The 23,777-nt window shown below is 36.1% G+C and overlaps 1 protein-coding gene across 2 annotated transcripts in view; it reads left to right on the top strand.

Annotated features, from left to right (window-relative positions):
* Positions 1-23,777, top strand: part of ANKS1B (ankyrin repeat and sterile alpha motif domain containing 1B) — a 404,590-nt gene that overhangs the window by 119,341 nt on the left and 261,472 nt on the right. For both annotated transcript variants that reach the window (XM_057385963.1, XM_057385955.1), the window contains exon 11: positions 18,904-19,040. In XM_057385963.1, the coding sequence (XP_057241946.1) occupies positions 18,904-19,040 (137 nt within the window). The remainder of the gene's footprint in view (positions 1-18,903; positions 19,041-23,777) is intronic.

Here is a 23,777-nt window from a genome sequence, read left to right as displayed (position 1 = left end):
AGGACCATGCAGTTAATAAATATGTAATTAATCATTATGAGGCCTTCTTCTTACGGCCTCACAATCACAGCAGGGAAATGAATAAAAAAATAGGTGACAGTGAATTAATACAGCATATCAAACTGTCCCCAAGTTGGACAATTCTTTGCAGTATTAGGGTTTTGGGGTTTTTTTTGCTTTCTCAGCCTGCATCTCTCTCCTGTCATTATAGTCAAAATGATCCTGAAAGTTTGTAGCCAGTGTGTCAGATCACCTCAGCTTKCCTTCTTGTGTCCTCTGTACAACACTGTATCAGCAGTCTCATACGGATACTTAGGAGACAATTCTCCAGAAATCAGAACTGAAAAAAGAGCCTARCTGTGATAACATTTTTATCAACATTAAAATATATCTTTTGCTTAGTTTCCAAAATCATTCAAATACTTGGCTTGGTAAATAAAGTTCTATTTGTCAGACCATCAGTTTCTGTTAGACTTCAGTAACCTTGAATATTTGCACACTCCAATTTTCCAGATTGAGGATAAGATCCCAAATACATATTTTCTAAATCAATGAATTTATTCCTTCATTTTTGTGCAGTTATTTTCTAATTATAAGCAAAGCAGTGAAAAGTGGCCACAAGAAGGAACTGTCACACTGCCAGATGTAAAAAATTGTCTGGATTCAGGAGTGTAGCTTTAGTCATCAATGTTTCATCACTTTGAAACTGTAATTGCTCTGAGGGGTCACGCACAAGCCTTTCTGAAAGCCACTCACARGAATTGCTTCAAGCAGAAGGACTGYTAATASAGCTGTATTTTGTTTAAGTATGGTTTTTAAACCAAAGAGAGCAGGATATAGTGCACTTAAACACATGACCTACAGCCTAACTCCCCAGGATTAAATACTTTCAAGAAAAGGTATTTAAAGATCAAGAAAAATCATCTAAGTTGTGTAGAGGGAAGAACATAATAAAGGAGGGAGTGTAACAATTGGTCTAGAACCAGCTGAAAATACTCTATGAAATTCAGCCTAATTTAACACAAATGTTTCTGTAACAACTGCTTGTCCATGATGGCTTTTGATATTGTGTTGTATATTCAATTCATWGTTATCTACCTGCCATCAGTGCTGAATTTTCTAAGCAGCTGGGATGTGAATKGAGAACCTTGTAATGCATGTCAGGGCCTTTAAAGCTTAGTGCTTCAGGACCTGACACAACACAGCACCAGGCCTGTTGGAGTTCAAGAAGTGTTTGGACAACACTCAGGCACGTGGTGTGATTCTTGGGGCTGTCCTGTGCAAGGCCAGGAGTTGGACTTTGATTATCTTGTACATCCTTCCAAGGAGTTACTGTCAGAATATTCTGTGATTCCTTGATGATATATGAGTGGTAATCAAATGTCCCATATTGTTCTGTCTRTCACTCAAGGGGACATTAACTCCAAAGAGTCTAATTATACTGTGCCTCGAGTGAGAAGTGAAGAGCCACTCAGAGATTGTCATTACAGGGCACTGAGCACAGATGTGCATTGTAATGTGAGCAGTGCATCCGTTTGGTGGAGTAGTTCACTGACAAAAGAGGGTTTTGCTTCCATAACAACCTAATTGCTGAACGATTTCTTAGGTAGTGAGCATTTTCTTCTCTAAGTAACTTTTTGCCTTAGAGAAATGCTCCCATTGTTAACTAAAGTTTCTCATTTCTCAGGAGGTTTCATACAATATAATCCCCCTTTACATTTAGCACAGAAAGAGTATCAAAGGCCGAGGAAAGAATGAGTGAAAGAGAGTAACAGTGCCCTGACATGATGACAATACTCCCCTTAAAGCGAGAAAAGTTAGGTTCTAGCCTTTGTGTAGTTCCTTTAATAAACATTTCTAGATACATCTCAAAAAATAGCTGGGATTTTGTGCCTGTTACTCTTCATAGAAGTCTGTATTAGAATCACTGATTTCTGTGCTAGTGATTAAGAAGCTTCTCATTTTCAACTTCAGTGTATTCATGGCCAACTGCAGACAAGACAGAGRTACCCTAACATTCTGTCTTTGATAAGTTGAAGCTCTCCAGTAATTCTTCAGAAAGAAAATCTGGTTTATAATGTTTCTACCCACTGAAGTGGTTGAACTGGAAAACAGATATTTTTCAGTTAAATTTTGCATTTAGYCCAMATGAAAATCATCTCAWTTTGCTGTTTATGTGCTTTTAAATGAAATTTATTTCAACATAAAAACTGAAAATTATCAAAAATGTTCAGCTGAATTTTTAGGCAGTAACTGATTTACAGTGAAATGTAGTGTCAAGACCTATACATTTTTTTTCTCTGCTATTCTTTTCCTTCCTTTAACCCATGTTTAGCTAAATGGAGATAATTTGGCTATGGTACAGAATGTATCAATTTATCAATTTACTTGTTTTAACAGGTTAAGTTAAAGCACCTTAAGGTTCAAATTCAGAGCTTCAAGATACAGACCTGTGCCAGAACACTGTACCAGAAACCAAACTAACCTTCTCCTGACTTTCAGTGATGACACATTTTGTATTTTTTATTCCGACTGCCACAGTATAGAGTGCACACTTYTTACCAGAAGCTATTTTGTCTAATATATTAATATATGTTTACATATRTTTTTTAATGTCATGGGATGTTTTAATAAAAATCAAGACAGTGCTGATGGAAGAGTGAAATATGCAATAGCTCTTCCACCTTACATATTGCTGGGTCTTTACTTCAGTACAGCTGGTACTTTCTTTAAGCACCCTTCAAAACCAGAAAAGATTTCTGAAACTTGTGCCTACAGTATTTGCTGTTGTAGCTCTTCCTRTAACAGAAATGATAATTTTATAATTTCTTTCAATTTTTAAARTATTTTCTGGAATTTTATAGTTCCTTTTATTTTCTCAAAGTGCAAATTCCCAAAATATGGGAAGCTTGGGAGTTTTGTTCCATCATAATGATATTTTCATACCAATTTTTCGTATTTCTGATACTATTTAATTAGGATGCTTTCTATTGGCTTTTTGAGTATTGTATCTCCTAGAAGAGTTCCCCTGTGGTCCTATGTTGGTTACTGTTATAAGTGTTACTGACCTTGGTATGGATGAGTAAGTCTTCAAGTGATCTGATTCTCAGAGGCTGACATTTATTCTTCATGTCATTGATTTCAGTTGGGTTAGCTTGCCACTGTATGCGTCATCTTCCAGGAGAAGGTCTTCATTAGAATTAGGAATTAGTCAATTAAGTATTGATATGAGATCAGGAAAAATTTCTCTTGTATTRTGAGATGAAAAATGAGGCACTATCTTTGAGAATACTTCCCTTTTCTTCTGATTTTGTCTGAAATCAGGAAAAGATGCCTCCTAAATTATCTGCTGCACTGTTGTAGTTTAAAGTGGCTGTGAACAGGTCAGTGAGATGTGCAGCTCTGATTTCTGCTCTGTAGCTACTTCCTTCCAATCACTTTGTGGCAGAATCTTAAAGCTGTGGCCCTCTCTAGCTATATTTGGGTAGYGTTCAGCAGGTGACTGAGACAGCCTGAAAATTCTTTCTACGTGGAGTTACAAAGGGAGAGGAAAAGAAAATCACTTTTCATTGTGGAAAATAAGCACCATTTTCAGTAGGATTTACCTCTAATTATAAATGTATTAACATAACAAATTAAGAGATGAGAGAAAATGAATGATAAAAAATTTTCATAGCACTTCATCCACAGGCTTGCCCTCTAAGCAGTCCTTGGCAGCATGAGATAAAGGCATAGGTTCCCCTAATACAGCTGTTCCCTTAGTTATTCTATTTTAGACAGAGAAATTTTATATTTGGACAAACTTCTGCTATCATAAAATTCTCATATTAATAAGAAAATTGAAATCCTCCAATTTTGTCATCACATGAGTGGCAGCCTCTATTGGCAAAGCACTGTGCTAAAAATTGATTCTTTGCTTATTTGCTGTGTTGTGAATAAAAAAAAAGTTCTGTCTCTTTTTTTTTTTGTAGTTTTTTTTGGTTGGTTGGTTGGTTGGTTGGTTGGTTGGTTGGTTGGTTGGTGGGTATATTTTCTTTTTTTTTTTTTTTTTCACTTAACTTCTTGCCTTTTGGCAAATCAGAATTTATCCTGCAAAGCTAAAATAAAAATTAAGTGTCACAAACGGAGAAGTAGACAGTGGAACAGTCATAAGCATTCAGTGATTGCTGTTTCAAGAGTGCTTTCTTGGCTGAGCTTGCCCAAGTCTGGGCAGCTTTCAGAATCCTTTTGAATCCTGGACAGCTTTCAGAATCCTTTTGAATCCTTTCAGAAAAAAAGCATTAAAAGAAGTAGGTTTATGTAGACTTTTTGGCACTCCTATTCACAATGGATTTGTAGGATAAAGATGGTAAAGTTTACCTATTTTCCATTTGGGTAGTGCACACTTCTAATGCATCTGGAACAATTCAGAATTTAAAAAAAAAAAAATTCCTCCATTGCAAACACAGACCACTTGAATATAGTTTATTAATCCAAATGTATTTGTAGTCTTTACCTCTATTAAACAAACTTAATGTTTCATTAAAAAAAAACAAAAAGAAAAACAAAAAAAAACCCCAAACAAAACAGGTTAAATAATAAGATCCAGTTTTTCTGGAACAACGCTGATTTGCATGACCTGTGTCCCTTCCATTTATGATTAATGAYGATCAATATCAGCCATTCCTTATTCTTGATCTCAGGCTGAAAGCCTATAATGACCAAGGTTACTCCATTAGCTTCCTTTTAGTCTTCTTAAATCTTATCAATATGTCAGGTGCTATTAAAAAACAGCACCATTTGTTGAGATCGGTTCTTGCCCGATCTTTTAAAATTCTTGGATACAAATGAGATAGATTTGTTGATTAAACATTTCTAGCTTTATTAACTCTCATTTAACATTCCCTTTGGATATTTTCATATGAGTTAATGTTTGATATTTAGGGAAAGTATTTCAGGTCTTTCAGTTTATGATGTTATTGGTCCTGCTATATTTCTAGAGTAACATGACATAATTTCGCCTCCATTGTCCATTTCCCTCACATTTTTATGTCCTTGATGCAGCAGAGGTCATATGAAGAAACAGCTTTATAATCATAAAGACTTCTTCAGAATGCATATGCACAGGAGACTGAATTGAGGTTGCACAAGTCATGTCAATTCTTACATRTTGCAGCTCTAATGCACTTTCCTTTAAAACCTTATCATCACTCTAAAAGGTTTTTAGTATATAATTAAGATAATTGCTCCCCATCATACACTCCCCTGGATATTATCTCTGATAATATCCTGAAGAATGAAATGTTATTCTTAAAAACACTTTGTCATATTTGAAGTTAAAACACTTGGGGATGACTGGTACCACGTGACAAATTCATTATCAAAATACATGCACATCTCCGCCCATCCACTATGTTCCAGTAAACATGTTTACCGTGTTAAAGTAATTTCATTTTCCAAAGGACTAGCTTCCATTTTCTCTGCAAACTGAGAGGAAAAGGCTGCTGCTTGACATATGTTAAACATTTTCTGATGTTTCATTGGGTTTTATTATTATTCATTAAAATACAGTTGAAAAAATCAGCCCTCACAGGAGTTTTGGGCAATTTTTGCAAATGAGTGCTCATCAAAGTGTGTGCATTCTGACCGACGCTCAGTTTCATCCATCCTGGTGTGATTACTGTCTAGAATGATCTCATTATACACTTGACTGCATGCTGTCAGACAAAAACCCTTTTTCCAATCAAAACAATAATTCAAAGGAACATAATTATTTTCGTTATTTTGCATTTTAAAGCCCACATACAAATATTATTTAGCAGGATTTGAGTTTTTCTTTGTTAAATGACTATTAATTGCAACATCCTCTGCAAGTACTTTTGAGTTAGGGCTGAAGTATATATACACCMCATAGACCACATTCCATTCTAGTAAGTAATACTACACACGTCAGAAGGCTGATGAGGTTTTTTGATAATCAAGCAGATGTAAGGGACAGTGCTTTTTATAAGTGGCAGCAACTTAATAGGTACTTGAGTAATAATACTTGTATAAAACTCATCAAATTGCTAATATTAGGAGTAATAGTAAAACTTTATCTTAGCGTCAATTTGTTTACAGTTTGCATACACCTGTTACATTGTAGAGGAATACAAGTTTGAAATGGGTATAGCACTGCACTGGAGTTCTTAACTGGTATTTAACTAATATTATGTGTCTCCTGAGGCACCTGTATATTTTCCACAAACCTTAAATTAAATTTTCTACAAAGCTTTTCAGTTTGAATCTTACTCCATTTTAGAGGTTGGGAAGAACCAGTTATCTTGAATTAATACTTTTTATTGTGTTATATTCATCTTGAATTAATACTTTTTATTGTGTTATGTTCAAGGCTTTGCATATTATGCTATTTTGCATTAAGATGAAACAGTCCTATACTTTGAGAGATTCAGTGCTCGAGAGTTAGTGCTTCACTTACGTGTATAATGCAATGGAGTTCAAGTATTGTWACAAAAGCTGAAGTGGTTTTCAGAAACACTAGAAATGCAATATAGATATGTGTTGAATAACACAAGGAACTCTTTTGTAGAAGATTAAATTCTGCACTGTTTGATCTCTCAATTTCAGATTGTAAAGCTGCTCAGCTCTGAATGGTTAATCAATAGGCACTGGAATATTGCATCTTAGGGTTCTCTAGACATTGTCAGCATTAACAATGTTCCTGAGCTCTCCTGCTCCTGCTTCTTGTGTAGTTTTCCCAGCTTTTTAATTTTTTTTTTTGTATTGAAGGTTGCAAATCTAATACAGTTTATTGGAGAATGGTTTGTGACTTGCTGTAGATGGCATATAGATGTGTAGCACAGTTTTTATTATGTGATTACTTTTGATTTCGGTGTTAGGTATGGCAGTTTGGGCAATCCCTTATATTTCTGTGTCCCATATCAGGGATGTGGAAGATCAAGCTGAGAACTCTTGGTATCAGGCTATAATATGAGTGACTATATCACAGAACATGAGAGTTCTGTTCAATGCTGTATACGTCCTGTATGCATCCCAGTTCCATGCCAGATGAAGAAATATTAACTCAATTCCTGCCCCTTCTCTGTCAGAATAAGGTTGAGCTCTAACAGGACCCATGTGGGAGAATCTGCTGTCTTTTTCCTTGCTAGTCTTTTTGGCAAACACACACCAGGACTTCCATCCTGCTTGGAGAAGTATTTCTGATGAAAATATCCTGAAAAYGCTACTTTTCCCCAAGAATATTTCTTGGATTAATCAGTTATTATTTGTTGAAAATAAGGTTTTAAAATTTCCCTATGGTTTCGTAGCACTGCTAATAGGCAGATGCWGAGGTCTTTGGGTCACAGCTCTGCCTGCTGCCTCTCCCTGCTCTCCATAATTTCTTCTCTTCAAGAGTCATGTACTGCCACACAGTTACTGTGCTTTTTCAAGTACTGTAGTGAAAAGTAATTTGCTTTAATATGAAKGGAATTGGTAACTTGGCCATCTTCTACAGCTCTACTAATCCTAGCACAGAAGTAACACTCCGCTTTACCACCAAAAAAAACTAAAAAAGTTTTTCTGATTCYTCTGACTGTCTTTAGGAGAATTTATTTTGATCACTGATTGTGTCAAAATTGGGATGTAATTTTAGTTTATATAGTACAATCAATTGAATATCCATGCCAATAATTTTATTTCAACATTGGCCCGAATCAGATCTGAAGTACTATCCTTTATTATTAAAAAAAAAAAAAAATCCCCTATTTCTACTCTCTTTTCCTCTGCAGTAAAAAAACAACTTGAACATGACAGTTTTGTGAAAAGAATTGAGATTATATTTAATACTGTAATACTTATAGTTGTGTTCCACTGTGAACTCTTTTTAATGAAAATTACATATTTTATGCATTTTTAGTAAACTTCTCTATTTACTTCAGTGCATTTGGAAAGCAGAAATCTTGGCATAGCTTGCTAAATTTTGTTAAAGTCAAAATATTTGTGAAAATATTAGGCAGTTTCTAAAATAAACCAATTTTTTGCATAGTGAACAGATTTATTTGTTTTATTCAGTGCCATAAACGTTTAAAAAAATAGAAAAAGATTGATTCCTAGTGAAGGTAATCAGTGTTGCATTTTCTAAAAAAAAMCAACAAAAACTCACCTGTTCTATTTTAAGCTAACTAAAAAAACATTCATTTACTTCCATTTTCTCTGCTTCTGTCTTCCTTCTTCATCTGCTAACTCTGATGGCAACATGTAGCTTGCTGCCAAAAAGTTTTCCTCTCTTACTTTACAAGATTTGATTATTGGTTTTTTTATGCCGTTTTCTTTTAGTGCACCTGAAAAGAAARCTTGAAGTGTGCAAGAGATGTAGGATTTTGCTATATATCAAAATGGGGTGGGAATGGGTTCCAATTGCCAGTCCACAAAGCAATAGATGCAATATGTATAATATTATATATTGTGTATATAAATGTATTATATATTACATAATGTAATATGTATTCTAGAATATATATAATATTCTAAAAATATGATAATTTGCTACTGCACCAGGACACTAAACCAATCTTTTCAGGTTTTTTATTGATATGCCTTAAAACACCTCAGATTTGGAAGAACCCATATGAAAGAATATTTTCACACCCAGTTGCTTTATTGTTGTTAGAAAACAGAAAGCCTTCAAAAAGACCATTTCATATTTTGTGACCCCAGAGCAGGGTGCATTCTTTCTGTAATACAGTATATCGCTGTATGAAATCGTATTTGTTCTGGATGATAATATTAAAATAAGATGTTAACAAGAATACGCTTTCCAGTCTAGCTCCAGCTCCAGTTCACCCCATGTCCTTTTTCTTGCAGAAATAAATCTCTCTATGATGATGGAAGATATGTAATAATTAGTGCAGCACAATTAAAACATGTTCTTACCCATAGTACTGGGATTGACACTTAATTTTTATCCTTGAGCACTGCCATTATTTTGTATCTGTTTATGTCTTACATTATGGTGAAAAGATAATCAATCAGAACTTTCTGTGAATATTGTGTAAGTAAATTTTGAAAAAAAACAACCTTTTTTCTAATCAATTCTATGAGTTGTCTTTCAGAATTTTTCTCATCCAACCTGTTATAACTGCAAGAAGGATTTGCTATTGATCAATTTAACAAAAGTGTGTTCTAATGGAATAGTGGCATTTGCAGTAGGAAGTTGTTGGTGGTTGGGAGTTCTGGCAGTAAGGGTGACAGGACTAGTGTTAATCATCTCTTTTTTTTAGCTAAATTCTTAACTGTATTCCTGTGTGATTTAATTGTAATTCTTTGTTATATTTTAAGAACTTAAAGCAACTTGAGACATTTTAAGCCATATTTTTCTCCGTAAAGCTTGGCAAACCCCCCCCCATCATTTCACTTTATTATAATCCCTCTTTGTTTCTGCTCCCCTGTGCTGGAATACTCGTTCTTGTTTGATTGGACTGATTTGGCTCTATACCAAACAAATGGGCCAAAGCTGCGTGGTCTAGAAATCTATATTTATTCATTTGTTGTCAGTAGCAAATACAAATAGCATACCTCTTCAATATATACAAAGTTTTGTGTTAACTCGATCATTCCTTTATGTAGTTGACTGTAGCTCTCAGAAATCCTAGGAGTCTATCCAGCCTATGTATATGTGGTCTCTATAACCAGTGCAGTAGGTTGTATTAGTGGGAATACTTAACGGGAATAATTTTGAGAAATCTACAAAGATAGCATGAGAATCTTAGAGAACCTAAAACCAAAATAAAAAGAGGAACCTGTGACAGTAGCAAAAAYAAATACGCTGAAGTGTCGAGAAGATGCTGAGCACTCAAGCAGGTGTAAATCCTGCTTTGTCAGTCAGAAGGTAAGATTATTAATGTCTAAATATATAACACTGTTATAATATACATTTTTATCTGAATTGCAGGACATACAAAATAATGCAGGAATATTAGTCGAAAGGCTAGAATTTAAATATTTTTCAGAGGAGAATGCTATGTACAAATAAAATACATAAATATGGCAAAATGTTTCAGCATATTAATTATAAAAAAGGAAAATTTGGAAATTAAAATTGCAATCAAGTTTCTTTTGGGGGGTTTTGAGTTATTAGAAACTTCGATAGTGTAGTRCCACAAATTAGCTGTTAATGGATGGAAAGTGGATTATATTATTCCAAAACTGTCCACAGTAATTCCTTTATCTTTCTCAAGTCATTTGGACATTATCAGAGCAACATATAGGACTATATAGCTGATCCACTCTGGTACAAATGTTTTGGTATGGCTTTTGAATTGAACAACAAAGACCATAAACATTCCCTGAATTCTGACTGTGTATTAGTAGAGTATTCTATCTGCTGGGCAAATTGTTATGCTTAATGAGTAAAACTATTACACTGGATACAATATGCAATATATGTTAACAAGATACTTCTTTCAGTGTAAATATATATCCAATGCACAAATGTAAATTTTCACCCTGAGAGTTGAGCTATCTAAACCTCTCTGAAGTTGCTCAAAAATTTAGATATGATAAATAAGAATAACCAGATTTTGAAGCATTTTAAACCATCATTTCTATTTCTTTATTTTTAAAAGTTTTTGGTTAGAACATTGATTTTAGTGTCCTGATAAAGAGATTTATTAATGAATTGGTACTTAGAAGAACTGAAGCTCATGAAAATACAGTTTTTTCCATTAATTGATTTTCGCTGCAGCTGTAGATGGGTGTATATTGGGAGGTTTATCTTCAAGACTGCTTGAATTATTTATTAACTGGGCTTGATCCCTGGGGTGTGTGGCTATCACTGGTGTTATTTAAATTATTTGAGAGCACTTACTCTCATCTTTTGTGGTTTATTTTCTGAAATAATTTAACAGTGTAACCTAATTCAGTAATCATCTGTTGCCTTCGTAATAGTAGCATATGTTTTCTGCGAAGCACAGTTTGGTTATTTTCTTTGGATTATAGGAGAAGCCTTATGAAATGCGAGGCATGCATATGATCACATTCAGTGACCTCTAACTGATAAGTTAAATTTAAAAACAAGCACAGACATCCCTAATATATACCATTCTTTTTTTTTTTTAGGGTATTTTTTTTAACAAGACTATTAGGCATGTAGTTTTAGTTAATAGCTAAAATAAACAAAAAATATTTTGTCRCCTGTAACTATACCCTGTACTTTTCATTGAATTTCCAGAAATATGATGCCTATATGCTGAGACAATGCAAATGTAGAGATCTATGAAATATTGTTGTAGACAAGTGCAGTCATTTTACTACAAGCCTTTTAAATTCTAAAAGCCAACAAAAAAAGTCATTATACAAAAAAAAAAGGTAGATGGCAACTGTGTAGCATTGGATTTGAATTCTCAATTAGATAYCAGCAGCTTGCAGAAGCAGTCTCAAAACGTTGCTCAGGAAATGGTGGAAATCACCCATCATCTCTCATTAGTACTTAATGAGAGATGTTTTTCCAGACAGTTGCCTGGTATTAAAAGGGTTATGCAAGCTTGAAGCAGTTCCAAAGTCTATTTGTGCAGGTGGGTGATTAGAGGAAATAAAAACTTGATAATAGCCATAGCCAACTCTCTTGGATGATGCAGAAACAGCTAAACAGACCCCCTGCTGCCACTGGAATGCACTTCACTGGTAATTAATTCAAAACACAATCCTGAAATAGATGCCACATCCAAGACTGGGCCAGTTATACCTTCGAGTGCTTTCAACAAGACAGTTGCAGATATATATTTACAATTTTACTCAGAATAATGGTTATTCAGGTTTAAGTGTGTGGGAAGCCTGCACATTTCAAAAGAGCAAATTCGAACAGTTGAGTCCAACTGTTCTCCCTATGCATCCAGTGTAGCTACCTACTGATTCTGTTATTCACTATTCCATCTGCTCTTTTGAAATGTCTCTGGTAATGCTTGTTCCTTGAAATCCTGAAATATATGATTGACCTTATCTGTAGTTTGTAGATTTATGCCACGTTGAATAGTCATGTAGGAGACAAGATTTGCTGTGGGGATTTAGTCAAGTTCAAACAGTTCTAAAGCTGAATCCTATGCTATGTGAAATAGCTCTATTAGAGGCTAYTATATAACATGACAGTTTTTGTATCTGCCTGACCAAATAGATTTTCTAGTTTTTTTTAAATTTCTCTATGAATGCTTAATTTACTATATGCAATTGCTGTTAATTTTTGCAATGGGCCCATCAGTTATAGGAGACACCACATTTGTATCACACTTGCCATCCAAGAAGCCTTACACATGGTGTCTCTGAATCAAATCAGTGTGATTCCTGCTTTTATGACCTACTCTGCTGCTCAGTTTTGGGTCTATGTTATTTCCTTCCTCCTTCATGGCTTGGGCTCCTGCCTTGTAAATTTGCTGTTGCTGGAATCCGGCAGCCAAGTTTGACTCACCATGAATGAACTGAGCCCAAGTGCTGTCCTCAAACACACATGCTGTTTTTAAGTCTTCTACTGAAGTCTGTCTGTGGGTATGTTTTATGGCCCRAATTCTCTTTACCACAGATCATCAGGTTTAGATGACCCTTCCAGTGTCTCTTGCTTGTAGATCAAGCTCAAAGATTCCCTGAAACATAATCAGGGCAAGTTTCTTGGTCTYCTCAGCTTGAGGGTATCAGCATATCCCTGTTAAAGCTTCCATACCTTTGATTATCACAGGAAGCAGAAAATACCAGTTTATCTATCACTCCATTGGGGTTATAAGTGACAATTGTTTCATTCCAGTTATGAAGATCTTAAAAGGACTAAATAACCATTCCCCCATTATCAAAGAGCATTAGAATCTGGTCCTAATGGTGCCATACAGGATGAGACCTGCATTAATGTGTTAATTTCTTAACCAGCCAATTAAACTAGCCATTTTCGTGCCACTATTCTCTGCAAGGAGAKGTCTGTAAGTTCACTCACTGCAGACTGAAAATTTCCACACACTGGAAATAGTGCTATTTCTATATTATCTCGCTTTGTACTCTTCCAAGATTTCTGTTTTGATTATGACTGATTTCTGTCCAAGACAGTTTATTAGCACTGCCATGTTTTTTTCAGAGCTTTTGCCTTCATGTAATATATTTGATGTTAAGAGGACATATAACATGTACAGACAAAGAAATTCCAATTTTTTTTTCTAAAAACAGATCCAGTATGAATTGCCAGATTAGATAAGAGTTTTCTGATAGTCTAGCAAATTGAGTCTGCTATAATTGATCCATCTTAGGTCTGTCTTGATACCACTCTAAAACGCATTTTGAGCCCAGATGGCACTGAGCTATCTGAACCTTTATCCACATTTTTGCATGATCCTGATGCTGGGGTGTCTCAAACAAAAGCAGGATTTTTTTTCCTGCCTTGAAGTAGTTTGAAGCATTCATGAAATATTCCACACTGAGGAGAACTTGAGGAAGCTATTGCTGGTAATAATAAGGTGCCTTTGGATTTGTGGTCCATTTATGTGCGCAGGTGTATCTCTGTATATTTATGTGTAGGTATGTTTGTGCACATTCATTTTCAACCCTTGTCTTTTTTCTCTCTCAGATTTTCAGTGTACAAATTTATCCGGGCCTCGAGTTTATAGTATAAATCTCTACAAGGTCATAATGTATATTGTATAATAATGTATATATAGGCTTTGTGCTTTAAGTATTTTGTTCATGCCTGGTATTATCTTTTCAGAATTTATTATCACAGCATTAGGTGTGTAGTGTATAATCTAGTTCTAGGTTATTACTGGTCCGTACCATATTACTGGTCTAAATTTAAGTACACATTTCTTCTATTTTTATAGCAAATTGTAAATCTGAGAATACAGTATTTAAGTAACTCCACAAATAGTGGGAATATGGAAATAAAATTGTTTAAGTATAAATTTGCATTTTGGCTCAGAGCACTGGATGTGAATATGAAATAAATCATCGTTTGCAGTTGTCATTCATTGCTTCAGTCACAGATTGACTTTGGAGCACATAAACTAGATCCCTTTTGGATCTGAAGGTCCATTTTAAGTGGACATCAAAAGCACAGGCTCCTTCTGAAAGGCAGAAGTTGTGATGAACATGTATGGTTGCTATATAGTGCTAGAAGTTCAAACCCACATATATTCCAAATGGAGTGTCATACAGATGAACTGCTTTTGATCTGCTGATCCACTGCCATTACACTAAGCTGTAGAGGTACCTGATGTAATAGCTAAGACAGACATAACTGTAAATTTTCATAAGGATGCTAGCATGTTTCTTCAGTGAAAGCAGAAAACCAGATTAACTGTGTTCCATTTTAAAGATTTATTTCTGAGGTGAAATCTAATTATAACTATATTTCTGGAATATGGGCTGTGTCTGGCTTTTGATATTTTGCTTGCTGGGATGTAGTAGGTCTTGTGGTTGGTGTACTTGGTACTGCCTGAGAGTTAATACTGTGGCATTATATGCCTTTAATGCCTTTTCCTTGAGTACAGGATGAGAAAAAAATATCTCTTAGAAAAGTTTCAGTGAGTAGTTTGTCCTCACAGTACATAGACAGTGGGGTGGAAATGTCGATGAAGCACTTGTTGAACTTTCGTGTTACAGTCTATTATTATCCATAAGAGCATTTTTCTCTGTGCATTGTTCCCTATGAAACTGACTACTGGTGGCACACAGCACAGGAAAAGGCAAAATTCCCAGTGCATGACTTTTTTTTTTTATCATTTCAGTTAAGCAGTTAACATTTTTATGTTTTTGTCTGATGTCTCAGAAGACAGCCCTAGAATAAGAACTTAGTTTGCCCTTACTAYATAATAAAAGAAGGATATATTCATATATTTTCCTGGTTCTATTCTATTTCCTTTGCCCTGAAATAAAGAAAATGGAGAATATCAAGTCCTCAGTAAGCATTTTCGAAAATCAGAATAAGCTCCAATTACACAGACCTAGTGACAGCTTCTCATGTGTGATGGAGGCAGGAAGGAATATTGTTAGAGCATGCTGCAGTTCATTAGATTTTAGCTGCTAGATGATCCCTGGAGCCTGGTTATCTGACTTAGAAACATCTAGATTATTGCAACATGAGCCAGGAACTAGAAGAGAATGACAGCCATAAATACTTCCATGTTGGCCCCATCTTTAGCTCCTATCAAAAATTCAGCATGAGAGTTAATGGTAAATTTGGTAGTTTCTTAAGTTTTGAAGTTCTATTTGCCATGAAATGTTTTTCTGTAGGGGCAAAAATTGCTTTAGCTTTGTCACCAGAGAAAATGAAAACATGATTATTATATAATTTAATTCCAAAGAAAAGATATTCAAAGGTACTCTTAATGAAACTATGAGTACTGTTATACATAAACAGACAGGTCCTCCAAATTGGTTGCAAGAACAAATTTGATGGTGTTATTCTCTCTCTGATGGAGCAGACCCAGGTAGTAAATCATTATTGGCTGCCTAATGGGAACATCCTACTGTGAAAATAAACAGCTGTCCACAATGAAGAAATTATTTACAAGAAACCATTACATGTTACATTTAGCCACTTCAGAAAGAAAGGAAGGCATGAAATACTGAGCAGTTGGATGTTTTTTTCTGGGCTGTTCATTTTAAAAAATTGTATGGCTTCTTTTTTCAAAGTTTTGTTTTTAGACTCTATAAATACGATCTTTTTTTTTTTTTTATTGCCACTTCATTTTGCTTTGAAAGAAAGACTGTAACTACTCTTTTCTGAGATTGCTGCATTTTGTGTATGTTGCTGAATTGATTATGGTTGTATTCACACACTGAAGCTGGAGAATTTTTTCTCAGCTCTGTCTAGTGGGGCATGTAACAGCCCTGTTCCCCCTCTTGTATGCCTTCCAATAAATTTTCCATCCAAGAATGTCACTCCCAACCAGTCCAGTGCCACTCGGGTGGGACTGCATGTAGGACCAAAACCTAGCCTTCAATGAGGTACTGTTGAACAGGGTCAACAAGAAGTCTTTCCTATGCAAAGACCAAAATCCTGCTGATATAACTTGTCTCTTCTGTTACCCTCTTCTGCATATTTAAAGTGTGGTTAAGAGGAGCTGAGGTGACTCTAGAGAGGGCTTTGAAACAGAATAAACTGGTGAGCAGAAAACTGCATTTGTTACCATCAGCATCGATCTGCATTTCTTACAATCTGTCCTTTGAGTGATCCATCTTTGAGATAGTTCTGCATCTGCAAGACTCCCTGAGATTTCGCTTGCAAGGCTTTCATGTGCTAAATAGCTCAAGGGCAGTTGCACTAAGCACAGCCACAGAGGCTCACAGGAAAGTAGTGACAGAAAGGCACTGCTGAAGTGCAGAGGAGTTTGTGTTCTTCATAGCTTTAGCTGTTTGTCAGAGACAATGTTTTTGTTTGTTTCTCACACCAGTGAGCAAATAAGTGCTCTAAGTACAATTAGCTGGATTCACATGGAACATTTCTCACTCTAGAATTTATTTCTTACCTTCCTATACGGTGCCTGTATTCCCTCATTTTTTGACTGTAGTATAATCCCTTGTTTGGTGTCTCCCCAAACACGGTGCATGCTTCTCTTAGGGCAGCTTTGTGATTCCTCAGTAATGGAGGTTCGTTGATTATTTTCTGTCTGTCCATAGAGTGAAAGAAGATGCTGTTTCATATTTTAGAGCAAAAGAGSCTGGAACTTTCAGCTCATTTAAGGTGTTACTAACACTTATATCAAGCCTTGATCCTCACTATGAGATTTTCAGAGTATGGCAAGGCTTTAGAGGTGTCTCTTCTTGTCAAATCCCTATGCCTCCTTTGATGAGCTGGGCTTTCAAATCACGGGATACTCATTTACATGGTGCATATGAACAGTTTTAAAGTTGGACACCCAGTCAGACAGAAAAGAATAAGAGAGACTTGAAGCTTTCTGAAATGGCATCAAAATTCTTCCCTGTCAGTTATGGTATTGTTAGAATTCATTTGCAGTTCCTTTCTAAGGCTGTGTAAAAATTGTTCTGATCCATTGTATTACCACGTATTTGTTACTTTCTAAAATAAATTACTTCAGATCCAAGCATTCTGGGCACAGTTGTGATGATTCAGGAAGAGCTCATCTGTGTGGTAAGACTGCATGCTGAAGGGATTGGCAATTTCAATGAGATACTTTTAAAAAAAGTTGGGCTTTTCTGTTTCTGTGACAGGTAGGGTTTACTCTCTCAGGTAACATTTGAGATTATCTACAGGATGTCTCCATTTTGGATGTCTGCCATTTGAAGTTTTGTATACACTTTCATTAAGTGTTGTACCAGTATTGCCAAAACATTCCAGCCTGATATTTGTTTTAGAAGAATAATGTATCGGTCTGTATTTGATCAGAAACATAAAGATCTCATCTAGTTACACAGTATTTCTGCAGGAGGTATATCCTAGAATCRCCCATGTTCTGAAGTTAAGTTGGAAAGGCCATAAAGTTTACATTCCTGAAACTATTCCTCTTTTACSTATGTTATCTCTATTAATGTAACTGGGTATTTCCTTCCCTTCCATATCTCTGTTACACTTCCAAGAATTCTTTCAGGTCGCTAGGACTGAAAGAGAACTTTGATCATGGCTTTCACAGAGGCATTTGTGATTTGTGCAGACAGAGGAGCTTATGTGTGTATCTGCAGAAGTTGGTCAAGCAAAAATTCTCCACCTTGAGAGAGCTGCTTTTGCCTGCTGGTGTTTGGGTTTTTCTGGAGTGGATTTGTCCACAGAGTGGAAGCACATACTGGAGAACCACCACAATCACAAATAAATTTGCTTTCTTCCRTTAGCAAGCTGAACTATTTAGGCTGTCAGTTGAGGCCCACAGAGATGAGATTTGACATCATTGACTAATGCATAGCTGCAGGTGCAACAGCACATTTAGAAGCATGGAGCCCATCTTTGTGACTCACAAAGGAAGGTGCTCAGTAAATTCACAGACGCTGCAATAACCACCATAATCATGCACAGGCAATGGCACTTTCCCCAAAATCTGAACTAAAGCATTTCTTTACTGATACAATTCTAAAGGCATGAAGTAAAGTGGAGTTCTTGGCCTTCTGCTAAGTCATTCCAGGGATTGGTTGCTATCACAGCTGAGAACCTATTTCACAGTCCTCTGTAGCCTCCAAATTGATTTTCACTAATTTTACATTGATCACACAGTATTAAAAACATGTAGAGAAGGCAAGAAGATATTTTAAGTCTTTTTAATGGTTCTTTGCAGTGCCATGAAATGGTAAGAGCAAAATATGTCCAAAGAGCAGTTTCCCACATACATGCAGATGTGCAGGTATTTTTAAGCCAGCTGTAGGTTATCTAGCTGAGATACATTTGGAAAAAAAGCCCCTGCAGTGCAAAGCTCTGTGGAGGATGCAAGTTTTACCTGAGAAACTGAGCATATTTTCATGTAATTAGTCCTTGCTGGTCAGTTRTGCTGATCATAACATTAAGGAAAGCTGTCAGTGATGGTTCTTAGCATGTTCTAAGTTAGTATGTGTTTGTATAACATGTAGAACTGGGGCATATGGGGATAGGATTTTCCAGGATGAGCTAGAASTTGCATTATAAATCTCCCTTTCAAGACACCCCCATTATAGTCATAATACTTGGATTCACAGTCAGTAATTCAAGGTAAAGAAAGTAAAATATTAGTGCTTGGTTTCCACCTCATTATGATTAGATATTGAGAGAATGCTGTAACTTGCCTTACCATAGAATGAATGTATGGACTGACAAAATAAGTGTAGATATGCAATATACTCCTTAACAAATATTTTTAAATTATATTAGGTTTTGTAAGTTTAAACAGTTTTCTCAGTAGCCTTCTGTTTTCAAAATTCTTTTTTCAAATATATGAAGTATTTGTAACTTCACATAAATGTTATTTTTATTCACAGATAATGCACCTCAGGTAGCAATTACCGCACCAGGATCTGGTAACCATAGAAACAGCTCTACAGGCCCAACACCTGACTGCTCTCCTCCATCACCAGACACTGCACTTAAAAACATAGTGAAAGTTATACGTCCTCAGGTAGGTGCTCACCATAAGAATCCTCTTATTGTATTTTTTGCTTTTATAGCAAGCTACAATGCAAGTATTCTAAGAGGATGGTATGGACTTATGCATTTGAGTAGGTCAAAGACATAAACAGAACACAGAATACTTTTTGTGCTTAAGAATTATTCTTAGTAGCAGAAGAAGATAAAACATTTTATGAATAAGCCCAAATGTACAGAGAGCTATCAGTAACACTATAAGACTAAAGATGAATGAAGTCCTTATGCAGTATTTTGTATTTTTCCGTACCACTGGTTTTCTTTCAAGGTTGTGTTCTGWTTTTATCAGCATTAATTCCATATTACTTTTTCAGGTGTACTTTTTTCTTTTTGCATCTATATTTACATGAAATTATAATGTTTCATACCTTCTTTGGTTTACCTTCCCATATACTRTTGCTTATGAACTTTCATCCTTCCTAACTATCCATGTTTCTAATACTGTTTGGGAAACAAGATGCATAATGTGTGTAAAACATGAGTGCTCCTTATAATTCTTTAAGGAGTGCAGCTCTTTAAAATCAGAACTTTAAAATAAATACGTCTTAGAACTTGATTCAGTAGTATAAAGGTAATCAGTGTAGAGAAGTTTATTTTAGAATCGTGGGATCATGGGGTAACCTAAGTCAGAAGAAGACAGAAGTCACCTTGGGATAATCTAGTTCCTTGTTTAAAAAGCTGTGACATTAGGTGTGCTGAAGCTAGMTGGGACAACTGCATGCTTAATTGACCAATTGTGAAACTCTTTTAGTGTGAACCAAAAGAACTTCAATTCCTCTCCTATTAATTTAGGGTTCAAGTACAGCCATCTGTTCTTTATTGCTGAGTTGATCTCTGCAACTGACCCCCTCTGATGCTAGTGGATGCAGGCTTTATATCATCTGTATGTCACTGGCATTTGTTTTCCTTGAGGAGTAAGCTGATGGATACAGCATATTTTCCTGGGAGTTGTACAGGACAGGCTGTTTTGGTGGCACACAAGTGAGTGTGTTATAGTGTATCTTCCTTTCAGTGCTCATAGGAGCAAACACTTCAGAAGGCCTTGCAGAATTAAAGGTAATTACTGGGTGCTCTTGCCATTTCTGTCCAGGAGCCATTGGCTTCCTGTGGCTGGTGATGTCACTGCACAATAAATTTGAGGGCCTAGCTGGTGCAGACCCTCTCTCTCCAACACCAGTGTAGTTCAGGTTCCACATGCTGGTTTAAATCTAGATTGCAGGGGGTCTAAAATAACAGTTTCTTTTCCTTTTTTTCTTTTTATAGTTGTTTCTGATTTTGCTTGTTTCTGTAGCGTCTCTGTCCCTCCCACCCTACATCAGTCTATAGTACTGAAATGCTTCCTTCCCTCTAAACTGTTTTTTATAGTAGGCGGCAAACAAACAGTAAGGTAACGAAATATTATTGAAACAAGCTGTTATGTGATAGCTTATTGAAAATAGCATTTAAAAAGCTGTCTCCATCATCATATTGCCAACAGATGGACCCAGAACACTGAATGGTGATGTTCTCCTGCWAGTTAACTCTGAACGGATTCAGCAGATTCAGGGAAGCTATTTTCAAATTTAAATCATACCRTTTACTGACTCACAGTGTTCTCATCGTTCTGCAGAACAAAAGCTAGCTCTGTGATATATATGGACAGAACTTTACCACATTTCCTAAAATGTCTCTCATGTGGCCCTACATATGGCATGCTCCCTCTATAGAAAACAACAGCAGACAGGCATAATGTATATTGAAAGTCTGCGTGCTAATACACGAGAAATTGGTTATGCTATAGCATTCAGATCCTGTTATGCTTCTCCTTTCTCCATATGTTTTATGCACATCCCCCAGTATTCTTTTTTCCTTTGTTTTTGTTGTTTATCTAATCACCTTCCCCTAAGATCTCAACCCAAGAATTTAGACAAAGAAGTTGTAGATATTTGCAATGTGCTGTTTGCTAACCATTAGTGTTAATTCTGCCTGCATATTTAATTCCTTTGTTCCATTCAATTACATGGCAAGCTCTTTGAAGGGCTGCACAATGGGATTCTATTCCTGACTGACCTCTCACCACTCATGTAAAACTAATGAATACTGTTACACAATGTATGCAAAATAATTAATTTTCTGTTGGCWGCCAGGGCCTCTTTCCATTTTTCTAGCAAAATAAATTGATTTTGAAGAGATCTAAACCAGGGATCATATAAATTTCCAAAACAGCTGTCAGTTCTTTCCCTTTTTCATATCTTGTACATCCAGCATGGGAAAGTGCCAATGAAAGGCAGAATGGCAAAATCTTCAGCAGCCGCTTTGCATGAGGCAGGCTTTGGCAGCTTGGATAGAACTGCCAGGGAAGTCTGGCCTTTCAATTCATATAGTTATTTTATTTTATACCCTTACTTATCTTTGCTGTAGGGTTGAACATATAATGATTTAGCCACGGTGAGGAGAAACACTGTGTTTCTGTGCAACCAGGATGAGAGGACATGGAGAAGTTTAGATTGGACATAAAGTGAAATTTTTTTCACCAAAAGGGTGGTTAAATGCTGGAATGGATCACACCTGGTAGAGTGACCATCCCTGRAGGTGTTTGAGAAAAGACTGGATGTAGCACTTAGTGCAATGGGCTACTTTACATGGTGGTGTCCAGTCAGAGATAGGGCTCAGTCATCTCAGATGTCTTTTCCAACTTAATTCTGAGATTCTGTGAACCAGCAGCTGAGATGACCAAAGATTTCTTCCTCCCACCAGTCAGGTGTGGACAGGCGAAGTGGGGAAAAGGACAATCCTGAAGTTTGAAGGCAGAGAGGGAGCCTCATTCTACCTGCTCTTTGACCTTTCCTAAGCACATGTGCCAGCTCACATCGTGGCTGTGTGTATATCCATGCTTCAGCACATGACAGACTTTGGAGATGCTGCAATGAGTGTGAGATTTGGCACAGTGCAGTGATTTCTTCTCACAGACCAAGTGTGTCTCTGGGGGATTCCAGCAGCTGCTTCATGGGGACCTTGAAGAGGAGGGTGTGCACTGCTGCACTGGCAGCTCAAAGGGTGAAAGTACCACAGCTGGGAAGTGTGAGCCAGAAACAATTTCATGTGCAAAGTGTGAATCCTGATGAGCCTGGATCATGGAAGTTAAGGGATTCCTCAGAGACTCAAAACTTGTTTTGTCTTTTTCCTTCTAGTTCTCTCTTAACCTGTTCCTAATTATTCCCCTTCTTATATGAAAAAACTTACTATCCCAACACCTGGCTGGGAATTTCTATTTTCCCCCAACTTTTCACTCACTGAGCCCTGTTTCATCCACAGTGAGGAGAGGACTGTTCCAGGTTTTGCCACTGTTGCCTGAGCAGCCATGTGGACTTTTTTTTTTCTTTTGTTTCTTTTTCCCGGGRACAGGAGCCGCCATCTTTTTTCTCCGCACCAGGTGGTCGAGCGGCTGGGGAGGGAGGGGGCAGCGTGCGTTCCTGGACTTTTAAATATCTAACAGTTACTTTTTATCTGWGTCCTGTGGGCGCTGTGTTTTGTTAATAAACTACTTTTCTTTTCTCTTCATTTTTGCCCGAACATCTATTTCATATTGGTGGGAAAAAATTATCACATTTTTTCACTTCAGAGGAAACATTTACTCTGTAACATTTTTTTCTCTGAAAGCATTGTCTCAAACCAAGAAAGGCTTGTACCTGTGATCTAGTATTTTGCAAATAAATTCCTTGTTTTCAAATTTTCTCATGGTCAGTCTCTGAAAAAGGTTTTTTGAAAGTTACATATATGCAGAAAAGAAGTAAACAGAACTTACCTCCGGTTTGGAATTGCTTGATATTTTTTTTCTGATTGTCCAGATGAGACTAAGTTTTTAACTCATGAATTGCTACTTAATGAAGACTTTGAGAAAGTAGTACCTTTCAAATGAAAGGCATATGCCTCTGTCTATACTAAAGGCACATGGGCTCCAAAATAAGATGTGGTAGGAGAACAAATAGATAAATCTCCTTCAAGTTTTAACTTAGTTACATTACTACATATAGTAAAATATAACGTACSTAATGAGACTATTTTAGAAAGTGATAGCAAATCTGTGCTTGTTCTATCAGAGTTCCTGTAGCTCTCAGTCTAGATGAAGCCTGAAAAAATTGAATTGCTTGTGATGCTTYATGAGTATTAGCTCCTCAATTTAATAAACTTCTCCTTATTTATTTATTCAGGTCCATTTGAACAAATAAACTATATCCACAGAGGAAGAAAGAGCACCTTTTTTCCTATGAAAGYGTTTGTTTTGCCAGTGTTACTTGTTTGTGGGTGTTGGGTCAGTTCTCATAAAACTGAATTCTGACTTCCCAATTATTTATTAAATGTAGTCCAGTATTTGCATGTTGTCTTCTTGTCTTTTTAAGATATGTTTCAAATAGCTTGCTGTAGGTACAGCTTTTGATGTCTAAATATGGGTTATTTAAAAGTGGCTTTGATTTTATCTATCATGAATTAGTATTTTCCCTATCTTATGTGAATAACCTAATTTCCTAGAAGTGTTTTAAYGCTATAAAGAGGGTTTCCAGTAGGAGGACAAAGGAACAAAGAATTTCAGTGTTYCTGACATGATGAAATTTCATAATCTTGTTCTTTCTTGGTTTATTGCTAAGATCTGCAATAATCCATCATAATACCATTCTTTTTCTTATCGATATGGATGTCCTGTCTTTACAGGAATCACAACTTTTTTTCCCAT

Source organism: Malurus melanocephalus, unplaced genomic scaffold, assembly GCF_030028575.1.
Source record: "Malurus melanocephalus ecotype Western Australia unplaced genomic scaffold, MMel_1.1 scaffold_16, whole genome shotgun sequence".
NCBI lineage: Eukaryota > Metazoa > Chordata > Aves > Passeriformes > Maluridae > Malurus > Malurus melanocephalus.
This window is presented reverse-complemented; position numbering and strand designations above follow the sequence as displayed.